This window comes from Amblyomma mixtum, chromosome 2, assembly GCF_055824585.1.
Source record: "Amblyomma mixtum isolate Tamu chromosome 2, ASM5582458v1, whole genome shotgun sequence".
NCBI classification, from domain to species: domain Eukaryota; kingdom Metazoa; phylum Arthropoda; class Arachnida; order Ixodida; family Ixodidae; genus Amblyomma; species Amblyomma mixtum.
This window is the reverse complement of record NC_143013.1, coordinates 300,820,240-300,833,781: the sequence shown is the minus strand read 5'-3', so window position 1 is coordinate 300,833,781 and position 13,542 is coordinate 300,820,240. Positions and strand designations below refer to the sequence as shown.

Below are 13,542 nucleotides of genomic sequence, written 5' to 3'. Positions count from 1 at the left end.
TCCCACCATCGCTGCGCCTTGGTACGCCCTGGAAATGATTAGAGTTTAGCGCTCTCACCTTGAACACACTGCCTTGAAGCCATTGCGTGTGCTCATTCTCCTATGGGCGACAGATGCAACGCGGACAAAAGTATCGAAATGTGCCCTGTGAAACAATATTTTAGTTGAGGGAGATTAGTTACTATAGCAGGTGGTTTTCACTTCAACGACACGAAAGTCCGGCTTTCGGATGCGCTGATGGAACTCTACTGCTTTTTCTCTCCAGCAGCTAATGTTGTCTTTGGTGTGTTCGCTGTTCAATTGACTTGTTCACATATCATTTGCAGCGGATGGCACAACTCGTATCATCGTCATCGTCGTCATCATCATAAGCCTTACTAAGCCCACTGCGGGACAAAGGCCTCTCCAATATATCTCCATTCAACCCGGTCCTCTGTGAGCTGAGACCACCTTATCCACGGAAACAATGCGTAACGACCTCTACGACCACGATAGAGAGAAGCAACGATGGTATAGAAAGAACGAAGAAAACATTTATTTTAGTTTTACTCCGAAGATTGAGAGGGCGTATGCTTCGACCTCGGCTCGCTCGTGGTACACGAAAGAACCCTTCAAAGCGTATCTAGTGAAGCAGCGCAACGGCACAGGGCCAAAGGGAAGAAGGGGACGAACACAGCGCTGTGTTCGTCCCCTTCTTCCCTTTGGTCCTGTGCCATTGCGCTGCTTCACTAGATATGTCAGACCAACTCGCCCACCAGTTCATGTTGTACACCTTCAATGTGGATCGTGCATCTTGCCTGGGTGACGTGCCCTGCATGGTGTGCATGAGCCAGCGGTAGGCGCGCGGGTCGTACACCTCGACGGCGTCCCGTTCCTCTCCAGAGCTCCAGCCGCCCACCGTGAACAACACCTCGTGCGGCACGCGCGGAACCCAGCGCTCGGGATTCGCGCCGGCGCAGCGCTCGCAGGGAAACCGAAACAGGGCTGCGATGGCTGCGGACAGATCGGGAGAATGGGGCATTTTCCTCTGGCGAGTCGAAAATAATGGGCTGTTTTACCCAGCGTGTTTAAGTGTAATGTCCTGCGGTGCAAACAGATTGAAGTTGGGATTATCGAACTGATATTATCGACATGAGCACACCATGCGGCTACGGAGGGAAGCAATCTATGAAGCTTTCTTCAATGCCTGGTCGCGGCATCAGGGAGTCTAAAACCATATTAGTGGCAAGAAAACTTTGAGATCATTGCGGCCACCCGCATTGGAGCAATCCGAAAGCAAAATGTCCCCCTACTATATCGACGTCCGTGACTGTTCTGACGCCCATCTACTATATTGACACCCATGGCTGTTTTGATGTCTAAGTGTATTTTTCGCGTCTTTTTCCGTTTAATTAACTAATTACACTCATTAACCAACTTTTTCCCACCGCAACATTTTATCACACACTATCACAATCACACTTTCACACGTTTATCATTAGAGAACGACGTAATCGTGCGGACAAAATTTGCGGACACGTCTTGCGGACACTTTTTGTTAACTCGGCAGAGCCATATAATGCTCTCGCATCATAATGATTACGAAGTGATTAAGCAACTCAGACAGTGGTCCCTCATGCAAGCAAATAAATACCATGGAAAGGGCCTGCTCTACTCGTGCTGCTAGGCATATAACTTTTTCAAAATGGGGGGGGGGGGGGGCACAGAAATGAATGATAGTGAAAGCGACGAAATAACGAACGCGGGACAAGCTCGTGTCATTTCGCTATTTTGTCATTTTTCAATGTCTAGTAGACAAAGTTCGCGCGAGAGAAGACGTACATGACTCAACAGTACTGACTGAAGAGTGCAGATTGGTTTTCGATTTCTCATGAAATATGATTGCTCAGGGGCTCTAATTTCAAGATGGTAAGAGTTTGTCATAAGTCCAGTCACTGTGGGCGTTCTGTGGGAGCAGGTACTGCGGCCGTTTACGACAACCTCTCTACATATGCGCGCATTTTATTTCATTTCATTTACTTTACTCACAGCTAGGGCTTTCGCATTACCGAGGGGTAACAATGAAAGTTTCACTGTCGTAGTGACAAGTGAAAACGGACAGCTTATCGACAACAATGAGATCACTCAAATCATGTTGGTCTTTATTGCGAGCTTTTAATGCTGTAGTTGTTACGAATGAAATGAAAACGTAGGAGCTCATTATATTTTGATAGAAAATGATGACGCTGGCAGCAGCGCGCAGCTGAGTACTCGCGTTATCTGCGCCAGATATCAAATCCTTGGTTCACATTCGGTCACGTTGGGTTTTCCGGCTTGCTGCAGCGCAAGTTTTGGCGGAGGTGTCTGGCTACCAAGCATTGAGCCAGTGCTGGGGGTAATAGCGCACGCATGGTGGCGCGTAACAATATTAATGCATGGATCCGCTCATTTTGCACGCTTTGATTAAAGTTGACCTCTTTGAGACACACATCTATGGCTGCTGGTCTAGAAAACACTTATACTATTGACTCCACACCTGACGTTCAATTTGTACCCCATGTGCACCAGAGGCTACTTTTGTTCGGCATGGTCGCAAGTGAAGTGAGTAGTTATTCGTGGTGACCTAAACATCTTGAGGTCATAGCAGCGCGCAAACGCAGACGGACGAAACGGAGGTAACGTACACAAGGGCCAATTTTCAACCGATGTCAGTCGAGTGGTCAGGTACGTGCATATATCTCTACACGAAACAACTATTTTCTTGTTTCACTTTTTTGGCACTTCCTTAATGAATTTTTTTTGGGGTCTAGTTCTTCCAAACGGCTTTAAGATGGTCGTAACAGATCTTGCTCTCTTGATGCTTTCAATCAGGCAGCCAGCGTAAAGCGAGCGAAAAGTACGAGTTGCAGTGCAGATGACCAGACGCGTATACTCTCACCGTGACCGGGTTGTATTGAAGTCACTGCATATCAGGTACCCGAAGAGAGGACCAATCTCTAAGTAACAAGATCATCCAAGAATGTGGTCACATGATTTGGTGAAGCCAGAAAGAGTTCGGCGTCTGGAGCTTCCAAAACCGGCAGCAGATCACAACTGACCGTAAATGGCACGTATAATTCCCAGAAGCAGCATTTTTTCGGTAAACGCTGCTTTCCTAGTTTAGCTACTGAGAGGTGGTCACTGCGGATGCCAACTCACCACCCTTGGGCGCATTGGATGCAACGCTTCCGCTCGACCCCGCATCGCCGTGTCGGGGGTTCGCAGCGGCAAGCGCTTTGCCTGCCTCCAGCCCGAAGCCTTCCAAGTGCAGCAGCAGCAGCGGGCTGGGTGAGCACATGCAGGGCCCCGTCTGCAGGGCCTCGCACACTGCCATGTGGTATGTTTTGCTATTGGCAAATGTCGGGTTCACCTGCCGGAACTCGATGAGCGTCCTGCGCCACACGAGCGTGTCAAAACCATAGTTTTCTTAGACTTTATTTTGTGGCTTGGATCGCAATATCTACGCCTGCAATAAAATCTCCTTTGAGTCAAAGGGTGTTTGGTACTAGTGGCTGAGAGATTTGTTACGGTGACGAGCTTGGAAATGTTGCGACCGGTTGCGAGCTCGTCGGTACCTCGGCTTTTGTTTCTTTGACTAGCGCCATTAGCTTGGGCCGATCACGAACCGAGATTCCTGGAAGAGCAGTCTGAGTGCGCACTTTAGTGCGCATGAAACTAATGGCAGCTGTGATGGCAGTCTCGATAAAGGCACCAAGATCCAATGTCAGAAGGCCAATGTACTGCAACAGACCATTGGCTAATAGAGAGAGAGAGAGAGAGAATATACTGGCTTATTAATTCTACCAAATTGGTCTGCCGGAAAAGAATGCTCATTGAATGATGATTACATGTCCCTTGGAACAAAAGCATTCAAGCTTCGCTGTCTGGCCCGTTGAAGAGGTCACGGTAAGCTGGAGACTTCCACCCCGCTTCCAAGCTATCGTTAGTTGCGTAGGCTTTGGGAATAATTTCAATTTAGTTACCATTATCCTCGCGTACTAAACCAAACCTACCTGCCGTAATAATCCGAGAGACGCGGAAGTGCAGTTTTGCGAATTCGTTTCCATGAGCTTTGCTTCAGTGCTGCCACGCAAGCTTTGATAGGAGGAATGTTGGCTATACAGTGGTAAGCGGAAATTAACAGTGTAGCCGCGTGCACTCTCGAAAACAAGTGCAGCTTGCGTTAGGTAGCCCTTGGGTACAGAGTGCCCCACTCACGATTCTCTGCACAGGCCGATGCGCGCGCACTGTAGCAGCAAGAACAGGCCGGCATTCGGTTCCTTTGTGCCCGTACGGCCTTGCGTGTGCCAGCGACGGACGGCATGCAGCACGTCCACCTCGTCTCGCACGTTGAGCTCGCTCGAGGAAAGCAGCTCGACGAGCAGCCCTGTTGAAGCCCTCGAAAACTCGCTACTGCTTCGCCATACCTGCACACAATGAGCAATAGAAAGCAAACGTGACATTTATCAGCACAATGATGCGACGAACTTACACTAATGGTACGCTTCCTACGTTATAAACGATGTCTTAACCTTGAGCGCAAAAGCGTTAACAGAAGTCTCATGCGCAAAGTGTTAACAGAAGTCTCATGCCCCGCCGCGGTGGCTCAGTGGTTATGGCGTTCGGCTGCTGGCCCGAAAGACGCGGGTTCGATCCCGACCGCGGCGGCTGAATTTCGATGGAGGCGTAATCCTAGAGGCCCGTGCACTGTGCGATGTGAGTGCACGTTGAAGAACCCCAATTGGTCGCAATTTCCGGAGCCCTTCACTATGGTGTCCCTCATAGCCTGAGTCGCTTTGGGACGTTAAACCCTATTAAACCAAACCAAGAAGTGTCATGCGCAAAATATCGTCAGCTATTAATATGCAGTGTTGGCGTAGATGGCAGCGCCCAACCAGTTGGTTACGTCAGTGACAACTGCGCTGAACAAGCAGGATAGATTAAAAACATGTTCGAAAAAATAAACAGCCTCTAATATTTCCTAGTACAGAAAACGCATATTGTCTAAAGAACTTTGTCATGCAGTACTTTGCGTCATTTGAAGCTACCCTTTTGTGCCATCTCTTCATGAATGTTTAATTTTCCAGTCCCGTGAAATTATTAACTTGCGTATACGTAACATGGAAGAGAAGGTTTCTGTGGCAATATATCTGCGACAAGCAGGCGAAACAAGTAATTTGGAGACATTTATCGAGGCAAACCATTAAACATAAGCTTTCCTTTTCGCAAATGAACTTTATGCTTAGACGAACAGTGCGGTACATACACTGAAGTAAATTTAATGATTTCACGGTTCACAATGCTTCTAGTGCCATCGCGCACGTTTCTTCCGCCATCGAAAAACGAGGGTCTGCGATATGCCTAAGCTGCCTGTAGTTACCGGGCCGGAAGGGACTTGCGAACCACGTGGCTTTTAGTCTTCCTGACGCACGCGCGGGTGACATCACGTGGCACGCATGCTAAAGTATAGGAAGCAAGGGTGCATCCCGTGTGCCCCAGCTAGTTTGGAAGACGCTGCTATAAAATTCAGGAAGCGAAGGCAAACAGTCGCAGTGCCATCTAGGCAGCCAACTGGGCCCAAATAGAATCGATGGACCTGCAGCATGAGGTCTAAATTGATGTCAAACCCGAACCATTTTCACACAACCCTTGCCACACTGATATCGGTGGTTGGAATTTCCGCTCCAAGACGGAGGTGTTAGACAAACAACGAGCATTTCCGCTTGTAACTTTCCTATTATAAGCACCACACTACGACCCAATACGACTCCCTAGCCGAATATCCTGGTTAAAAATCCGTCGCACTGTTATATAATACGCTCACACGTCGGATAGTGCAGCAATTGACACTGATGCTCGTAGTGCCTTCATTACGAATCACTATTTACCCACGTACCGCCTTTGCCAAAAGTAACTGAACAACGGTGGTTTGTTCCTTAGCCCCATGGCGAAGCACTTACGGCAGCCCTTGAGCTCTGATTACGTGTAAAGGTGAACCTTTGTCCTCACTTTTTGACCCCTTTCGGTCTTTAGGGGCGCCGAAAGGGCTCCGCTTTAAGGTTGAGAAGCAGGAACCTGTTGCTCGGTTACTTTTGGCAAAGGGGGTAAATCTTCCATCGAAAATAAAGAAGTCCTTGCTCACCGCGCCGAAGTGTTCGCGTGCGAAAGAGAACACGGTGTCTCGGAACCTCGGCCAGTGGTGCCACAGCGCCAGTGCGGCAAAACCGAGACAGTTGTCGACGTCCATGTTGTGCAGCAGGTGGTCCAGGCACAGGTCACGGGCCTCCTCCATCACCAGCATGTCGGCAGCCGCCAGCACCTCGGCCACGTTGCCGTTGTTGATGTGCAACTGCAGTGATGGTCATAAACACGGTTGTATCATAAGCGGGAGAACTCTTGAAAAAGAAGACTTATGCTTTCTTTCTGCACATTCCGCCATGCGTTTGGGCAGAATATGTAAAAGAAAGCCGCCTGATTTCAGGTACGTCCTAACCAAAAAAAAAATGTATACTTCCGTCCTTCATTCAAACTAATGCTTATGCCAATGCGTGGTGTCGCTTAGCATTGCCACGGCAGAACATTGCTTCTCTATCACCAGAACGCTTTCTTCCTGAGCAACTCGGAGATGCTCAGAGCTCTCAGCTTCAAACAGTTTCCTGCATGCTGCGGACATAGCACTTCAAAACCGTTACTGCGAGTTCTCAGAAATGGTTTGTTTAACACCCTATTGTCACGCCATCTATAGGTTTCTATTGCGAAACATCAGGCTCATTACTAGCGATGCTTGGCTTTTCTACGACCCCCCCCCCCCCCCCCCCCACCTGTTAACCCCTTCCCAAGGCTTGCCTCATCCGCGTAGTAGTAGCCAAGGAGGATGTCGAGCACGGACGCCGAGACCCCCGTGAGCAGCATCTCCCTGCGGGAACCGTACTCGGCGCAGAACGCCGCCTGGAAGAAGGGGCTCGTGGTGCAGAGGAAAGACCGGTGGGCCCTGAACTCGCCGCCGTCGTCGGTGCGAATCAGGCAGTCGTAACAGCCGTCGCCGCCGGGAAGCAGCGGTTTCCTGAAGAAGACAGACATGGCTTCCGAGAGAGATGGCGACGTGTGCTAAGAGCGGTCTGCGCTGTCCACGAGCCTCGCGTGAAACCAAGATTTCGTTTTCTTCTACCCACTTAGCTCAAGTAACCAGGCAGAAAAAAAAACATCGCTTCGGCGGTGAAGCAAGATACTGATAATTGAGTGAATGGGAAAAAAAAAATATTTTGTCTATGTAGAGAGGAGCTTTGTTCGTACTAGTAGCTGCCTGAATAGGAGGTTGTATGGAGTTCTTCGGAAAGAGTATTGCAGCGTACTGTGTGTGCGCGCTGTGAGTTGGGGCTTCCGCACGGTGGCGTGAGGAACTCTGGTTTGGGTGCAGACTCCTCCCGCTAGAGAAGCATAGGGAATTGAGGGTTAGCCATACTGTGGTGTCGCATGAGGAGTGTACAGTTATGGAGATGACGAGATGTATGGTTCAGTATGGAATTAATGGAGAGGGTGGACTTGCGACACAGTGACACGGTGTGCACACTATTTACTGTCATTCTTTGAAAGATTGCGCTGGCGGACGAAGGACAAGGGCAAGAAGTGGACGCAATTTCACATGCAAACTTGTTGTGCTTGTCCATCGTAGGATAGCGCTGCCTTTCTCACAACGATTACCAATCAACTTGATCTGCAACATATCTTGCTTATTGCTGATTGGTTCTGACAGAATGAAACGAGAACAGCTCTTGTTTGAACGAGAATTTAGCCGGCGTAGAAACAGCGCCGTTATGCTGCTCTGCTTTGCGCAGTATTTTGCGGAATGCGGAAAGAGACCTCGTGGGCGGAAAACAGCGAAAAAAAATACAATGCGGTCCCTAATATGGCTGAAAGTACAACAAAGCTCAACGTAGTAATGTTTCAAAGCTAGTGAACGAGTCCAGTGTCAGATCGTGGAAGTATAATTGACTGCACCGTGCCTCGAACTTAATCGCAAATATTTTATTGGAATAAAATAACGTCAATTTGGGCTAGACGGTGCATATTATTTGAGAAAGAAAAATAATATCGCTTAAGAGAGAGACACTGGGAAGACCGACACAGGATATGCGCTAACTTCATCTTACTTTATTCACTGCCAAGCCAGCAAATACACCTATTGCGTGAGCGACAATTTATCTTTCACACAATCTAGTCGCTCACACGATCTAGATTGTCGGAGCGATACTTGTGTCCGCCTTGTCAAGACCGAGATGTCATATCTTGAGCGGTTTTTTTGATGCCTTGTGTTCTTGCTTTTTGCGCATGCCTGAGATTTTCATTATATTTGCTGGCTTGGCAGTGAATAGTCAGATGAAGTTAGTGCATCTCCTATGTCAGTCTTTCTTGTGTTTGTCTCCCTTTAGCGCTATTAAGTTTCTGTCTCAAATAAAATTTTCTTGGAAATAGAGACCGCTTATCTGTTGGCAAAAATAGATTCAGGCTGGAGTCATTCCAACTCATTCTGATTTAGTTATTTCTCTTTAAACTAGACGCAGTGGTCTTCGCATCTATGGTTAAAAAGCTGGGTCTTGGAATACATGCAATACGCGCATTACTAAAATCTTTAAAGACATCCAGTATTTTAGGATAATATTAAGTCCTTGTTACGTGGAATTTATATCTGGATTGATTTCTATGCGTCTCTCACCGTTCTGTAGTCCGCAAGCTGAACGAAAAAAAAATGGCAAGAGCAGCTCTCACAGTTAATTTTCCGCGCATCACTAGCAAGGATCGTGCTTGTTGCGGTTGATTAGGACGATGTTTTCGGGCCTCGACCAATCTCATTTCACGAGTGTCGTGTTTGTGCTGCTTTCCGAGTCGACCCGTCGGAGCACTCGCTTCGAAGCTGTTTGGGCTTCCCGTAACGAGGAACGGTGTGGCGGGATGTGTTCAAGTTTCTAAAAAAAAATAGAAATAAAAAACTGGTGACATGCATTCAAGCTTCGCCCAATTGGGGTGTCATCAGCCCACGCAGGGTGCGCTACCAAGGAAGCACTCCGGCGGTGAGAGGCATGAAAGTGCAGCTTATGGGGAGAAAATTTAAGCTGGGCGTTTCCTGCCATTGGGGCTAATTATTGGCTCGGTAGAGCGGTGCACAACGAACGCCGAGTGCTCCGTGTTGTCCGTGTTGCGACAGTTTGAAATGAAAGAGCGGCTGGCAGCCCGTGGGGAAACTGGCGCAGAAAATGCGAAAGAGACGTTAGCGCACGCGGATGAACGGAGCAGCCTGCCTTACTGCACTGGGGTGGCTAAAAGGTAACGAGAAAAGTGGGCGTACAAGTAAGTTGGCATTGCAGGAAAGTTTGCCTACTGTGAAAGAGCGGAGAAGGCGTGCGTCGTTTAAAGTTTGTCTCCGTCGAAAACAATGTGGGCGGGACCATAGGTGGCTAAATTGAAGTTTACTTATATGCTGCGCTCTACCAGCGAACAAGGTAGAGTTGAACGTCATACGGTCGTTTGGAATTTGAAGATGACAAAGCTACTCTAATGTTATCACTAACAAAACCCACTCGCAGAGATATTTCGGGCGACAATGGGCCAGTTAAGAACACCTTCTACTTGTTAAGAATGTTGAGGCTACGCGAACATCTTTGCTTATAATACATCAATGAGGGCATAAGAAGATAGCTAGAGAAGACGCACGGCAAAATGGAACTAAACAATGCGACATCGCATTTCTGATATCTGCAAGAAATTACTTTCAGGGGGATTGAAGATTGGACTGCTAGCGATGGAAATTTTAGAAGGGGCATGAACATGGTTTTATTGATGCGGACATTCACGAGAGCTAACGTCGAGCTTTGTTTTCATGGATGGTAGAAGCAAGCATTCTGCTGTTCGCTCTGTTTTCTCTTGCTTGGTGTTTAAGCACTTGGTGCGAGTAACTGGAACTGATATATTTTCTGCAATAAAAAGTAACTGATCCTTTTCTAAGGGGCTCTAAACGACGTGTTTGTCCTTCAGGAGGACATTGCTCGTTCTCATGACATTCTCCCCAAGCAAAAAAAAAAAAAACTAGAATTCGTGCAAGCATATAAGAGATGGCTAATATTTATACAAGCACTGCAGGTGACACGCAAATACACGGAACATGGCAGGAGTAATGACATGTGGCACAGACCACACGGGGTCAAGGCAGTGGCCTAAGCACATTGGTATATTCTGTAGTTAAAAATAACGCCACGAAGGACAGAGCAGTTAGATTATTGTAAATTTAATATGAGAGATGGTGTACAGCGCCATAAAAAAGCACTGCCAACGGCATAGACAAAAGAGAAAGTGGGTGTGACTTAATTGCTCAGCTGCGAGTGCCACTTGGTACGAAAGTGTCGTGCAGTGATGACATATATCTAAACGACACACAGGAAGTCACCTTTAGGGACACAGGCCTCATACCCTCTAAATAACTACATCTTTGGAAAGAAAACAAAGGGCGGGGAAGGGGGAAGGGAGGAGAGAGGGTAAGTATATTCGGAACTTAAGACCTGCGGAATTCGCAACCACAGGCTTGAAAAAGAAAAGGATCATCATGCACGGAGGACCACCTCGCAGAAGGCACCTTCTGGCCTTTGTGAAGAACAAATTAAATCGAGAAGGGCATATAGCTCCGTGAACGACATCACACAACACAGAAAGTGTAAACGGAGAGCGCGCCGAGGGAGGGGATGCGTAGAAGGCACAGAACATAGCAGACCTGATGCGAATGTTTGAGAGTATGCAAGGTGTATTCCTTCCCGCGAACAGATTCCAAATTTCCTTTCCGCATCCCCTTAAAGTTCTCCATGTGACCGTTACTTGGTTCTCTTTACCCGACCATGCCTGAACCTATGACCACACCGGGCGCGATACTAACGCGATAACGTTAAGGCTCCCATGTCACAGAAAATGAGGTGTCGTCGTCGGCGTCGTTGGACGAGAGAGAGAAATCCCGATAGAAGCAAAGCAAATAATAGCACCACAATGGTGGCCTAGTGGTCCGAGGGTCCGCCTCGCATGCGGGAGTGGCGGGGTTCGATCCGTGAATTACAACTTCAAAATATTAATTTTTCCTGTTACAAAAAATAACAAAACTCGTAGAGGGGCAAGATGGTGCATGGCTATTTTTCTTTCTCAGCCTTTTCGTGGGTGTATTACTGCGCTATTATTTTTCTTCAGAAATTACTGACAATGTTGCGTAAAACTGTCTCGTTTCGAGATAGGGAAGAGAGCCAGAACTAAAGAAAAGAGCCCAGCGAAGGGAAGGGCTTCTGGGCACAGCGACTAGGCCCGTTATTGCAGGCAGTGCCGTCTCTATTAGAACCTTGAAGGTGAAACGCAGACTTTTCTCCCGGCTGCATTCTTCAACACACACACACACACACACACACACACGCGCGCGCGCGCGCGCGCACGCACGCACGCACGCACGCACGCACGCACGCACACACACACACACGCACGCACGCACGCACGCAAGCACGCACACACACACACACACACGCACACACGCGCGCACACACACACACACACACACACACGCACGCACGCACACACACACACACGCACGCACACACATTTCACTTTTATTCACGGTACTGCAGCACCTTCTCAGAGCAGCATGAGAGCGCCGTTCTAGTTTAGCGGTGAAGATCTGCGCAAGAAGGCCTGAGTATTGAAACTCCGCTAACCCCCCCCCCTTCCTTCGTCTAGGAGAGCAATGTAGCTGCAATGAGAGGCCGCCTTCCTTGTTTAGGTTAGGTTGCGTTATGATAAATGAAGGCCCGAGAGCTGTCTCACACCGGATGGTTTTAAACCAGAACCACGCCGCGAGAAATAAGATGAGAACAACCAAAAGCAGGAAGAAATGATGAGTGCCTACCCCACTCGGTCTAAGGAAAGCGTGGGTAGGTTGAGCTTGCTTTGTAAACTTGGCGTTGGTGCATTTAAGCTGTTGGGCCTGATTCAGAGTTGACATGCACGGCCATTAACTTGTTAGGAAGGCAGAACCTCACGATAGCGTTACTTCATAGCTTGCCTGGCAGCCTTGATGCCTTAGGAAGCATAAGAGGGTTCTCACACAGCTTCCACCCTCGCCGTTCGATTACGTTCTACGTCACATCAGCGGTAACTCAGGACGTGCTACGTCCGCCGCTTAAGAACGTGGGTGGCGCTGGTGAACACTCCCAAGGTTAGGTTATTTGTAAAACATAAATACCCCCCAAAAGAAGGTTACAGCCGTCGCCATAGCTCAGCGGTAGAGCACCGGACGCGTAATTCGGAGGTCGTGAGTTCGGATCCCACCGGCGGCATGTGGTTGTTTTTTCTTCTGCTTTTCTAATCAATTAGCTTTAAGCGATAACATATTCAGTAATATAAATTGATCAACACCACAAAATAAATTAAAAATCCCCTGTTCCCCTTGGTTTCTGTGGCTGTTGGCTTCTCTCATATTTATAATGAGCCCCTCATTCCCCTTTCCTCGTCTGCTTAATTGCTTTATGAGGGTCTCGGTTCTGGCAGCCTTGATGCCTTAGGAAGCCTAAGAGGGTTCTCACACAGCTTCCATCCTCGCCATTCGATAACGTTCTACGTCACATCAGCGGTAACTCAGAACGTGCTACGTCCGCCGCTTAAGAACGTGGGTGGCGCTGGTGAACACTCCCAAGGTTACGTTATTTGTAAAACATAAATACCCCCGAAAGCAGAACGTTAGACAGCCGTCGCCGTAGCTCAGCGGTAGAGCACCGGACGCGTAATTCGGAGGTCGTGAGTTCGGATCCCACCGGCGGCATGTGGTTGTTTTTTCTTCTGCTTTTCTAATCAATTAGCTTTAAGCGATAACATATTCAGTAATATAAATTGATCAACACCACAAAATAAATTAGAAATCCCCTGTGCCCCTTGGTTTCTGTGGCTGTTGGCTTCTCTCATATTTATAACGAGCCCCTCATTCCCTTTTCCTCGTCTGCTTAGCTACAGTTTAGGTCTGTTCTCAAAAAAGCTGTGCGTAGCACATGACGAAGTGGCCGGACAGTCATGCGTTTGTTTTAAAAGAAAGCGCATGGCAGAATCTACGGCAACTTTTATGCTTAAGACTATTGGAGAAGCAATAATTTGAGCACGGAAACTGGCAAGCACCGTCGCAGTCAGCACCGTTCGTGTTAACAGACCAGGTGCCTTTTTTCTTCTCATGGGAGGTTTTTCTGTTCTATAATGCTACGATTCTTCGAGAAAACACTAAATTTGTTACCCGTGTTTGTCAAAGGCCCTATGCTGCTTTCAAATTCACCGAGTCTTTTTTGGGCCAGCTAATCGTTAGGTTAAAGATGTCAACGTCAAGAAATGTTTCGGTGTGTCGCGGGTATCCAACATGTGTGAGCTAAAGCGGCGGTCTGCTCGGCCTAAAAGATCCAATGGTTTGATATCCTCACCACAGGGAAATAAACACGTTTATACGCGGTTCACACATTTGCTGTCCAA

The 13,542-nt window shown here is 48.0% G+C and overlaps 1 protein-coding gene across 1 annotated transcript; it reads right to left on the bottom strand.

Annotated features, from left to right (window-relative positions):
• Positions 1-54: 54 nt before the first annotated feature.
• On the bottom strand, positions 55-7,098 carry LOC149364671 (kelch-like protein 10). The gene is made up of 6 exons (XM_089568728.1): positions 6,865-7,098; positions 6,161-6,367; positions 4,237-4,445; positions 3,178-3,410; positions 756-993; positions 55-100 (listed from the first exon to the last, which is right to left on the bottom strand). The coding sequence occupies exons 1-6, from the start codon at positions 7,096-7,098 to the stop codon at positions 55-57; spliced, it is 1,167 nt and encodes a 388-aa protein (XP_089424854.1).
• Between the last annotated feature and the right edge of the window lie 6,444 nt (positions 7,099-13,542).

What these genes read in the sequence shown, in the direction of transcription:
- LOC149364671 (XM_089568728.1), bottom strand. Translation starts at nt 7,098, where the DNA reads ATGTCTGTCTTCTTCAGGAAACCGCTGCTTCCCGGCGGCGACGGCTGT. An exon ending in GCTACTACTACGCGGATGAG is followed by an intron (nt 6,368 to 6,864) that starts GCAAGCCTTGGG and finishes CCATCACTGCAG; the next exon opens with TTGCACATCAACAACGGCAA. An exon ending in ATCCAATGCGCCCAAGGGTG is followed by an intron (nt 994 to 3,177) that starts GTGAGTTGGCAT and finishes ATCTGTCCGCAG; the next exon opens with CCATCGCAGCCCTGTTTCGG.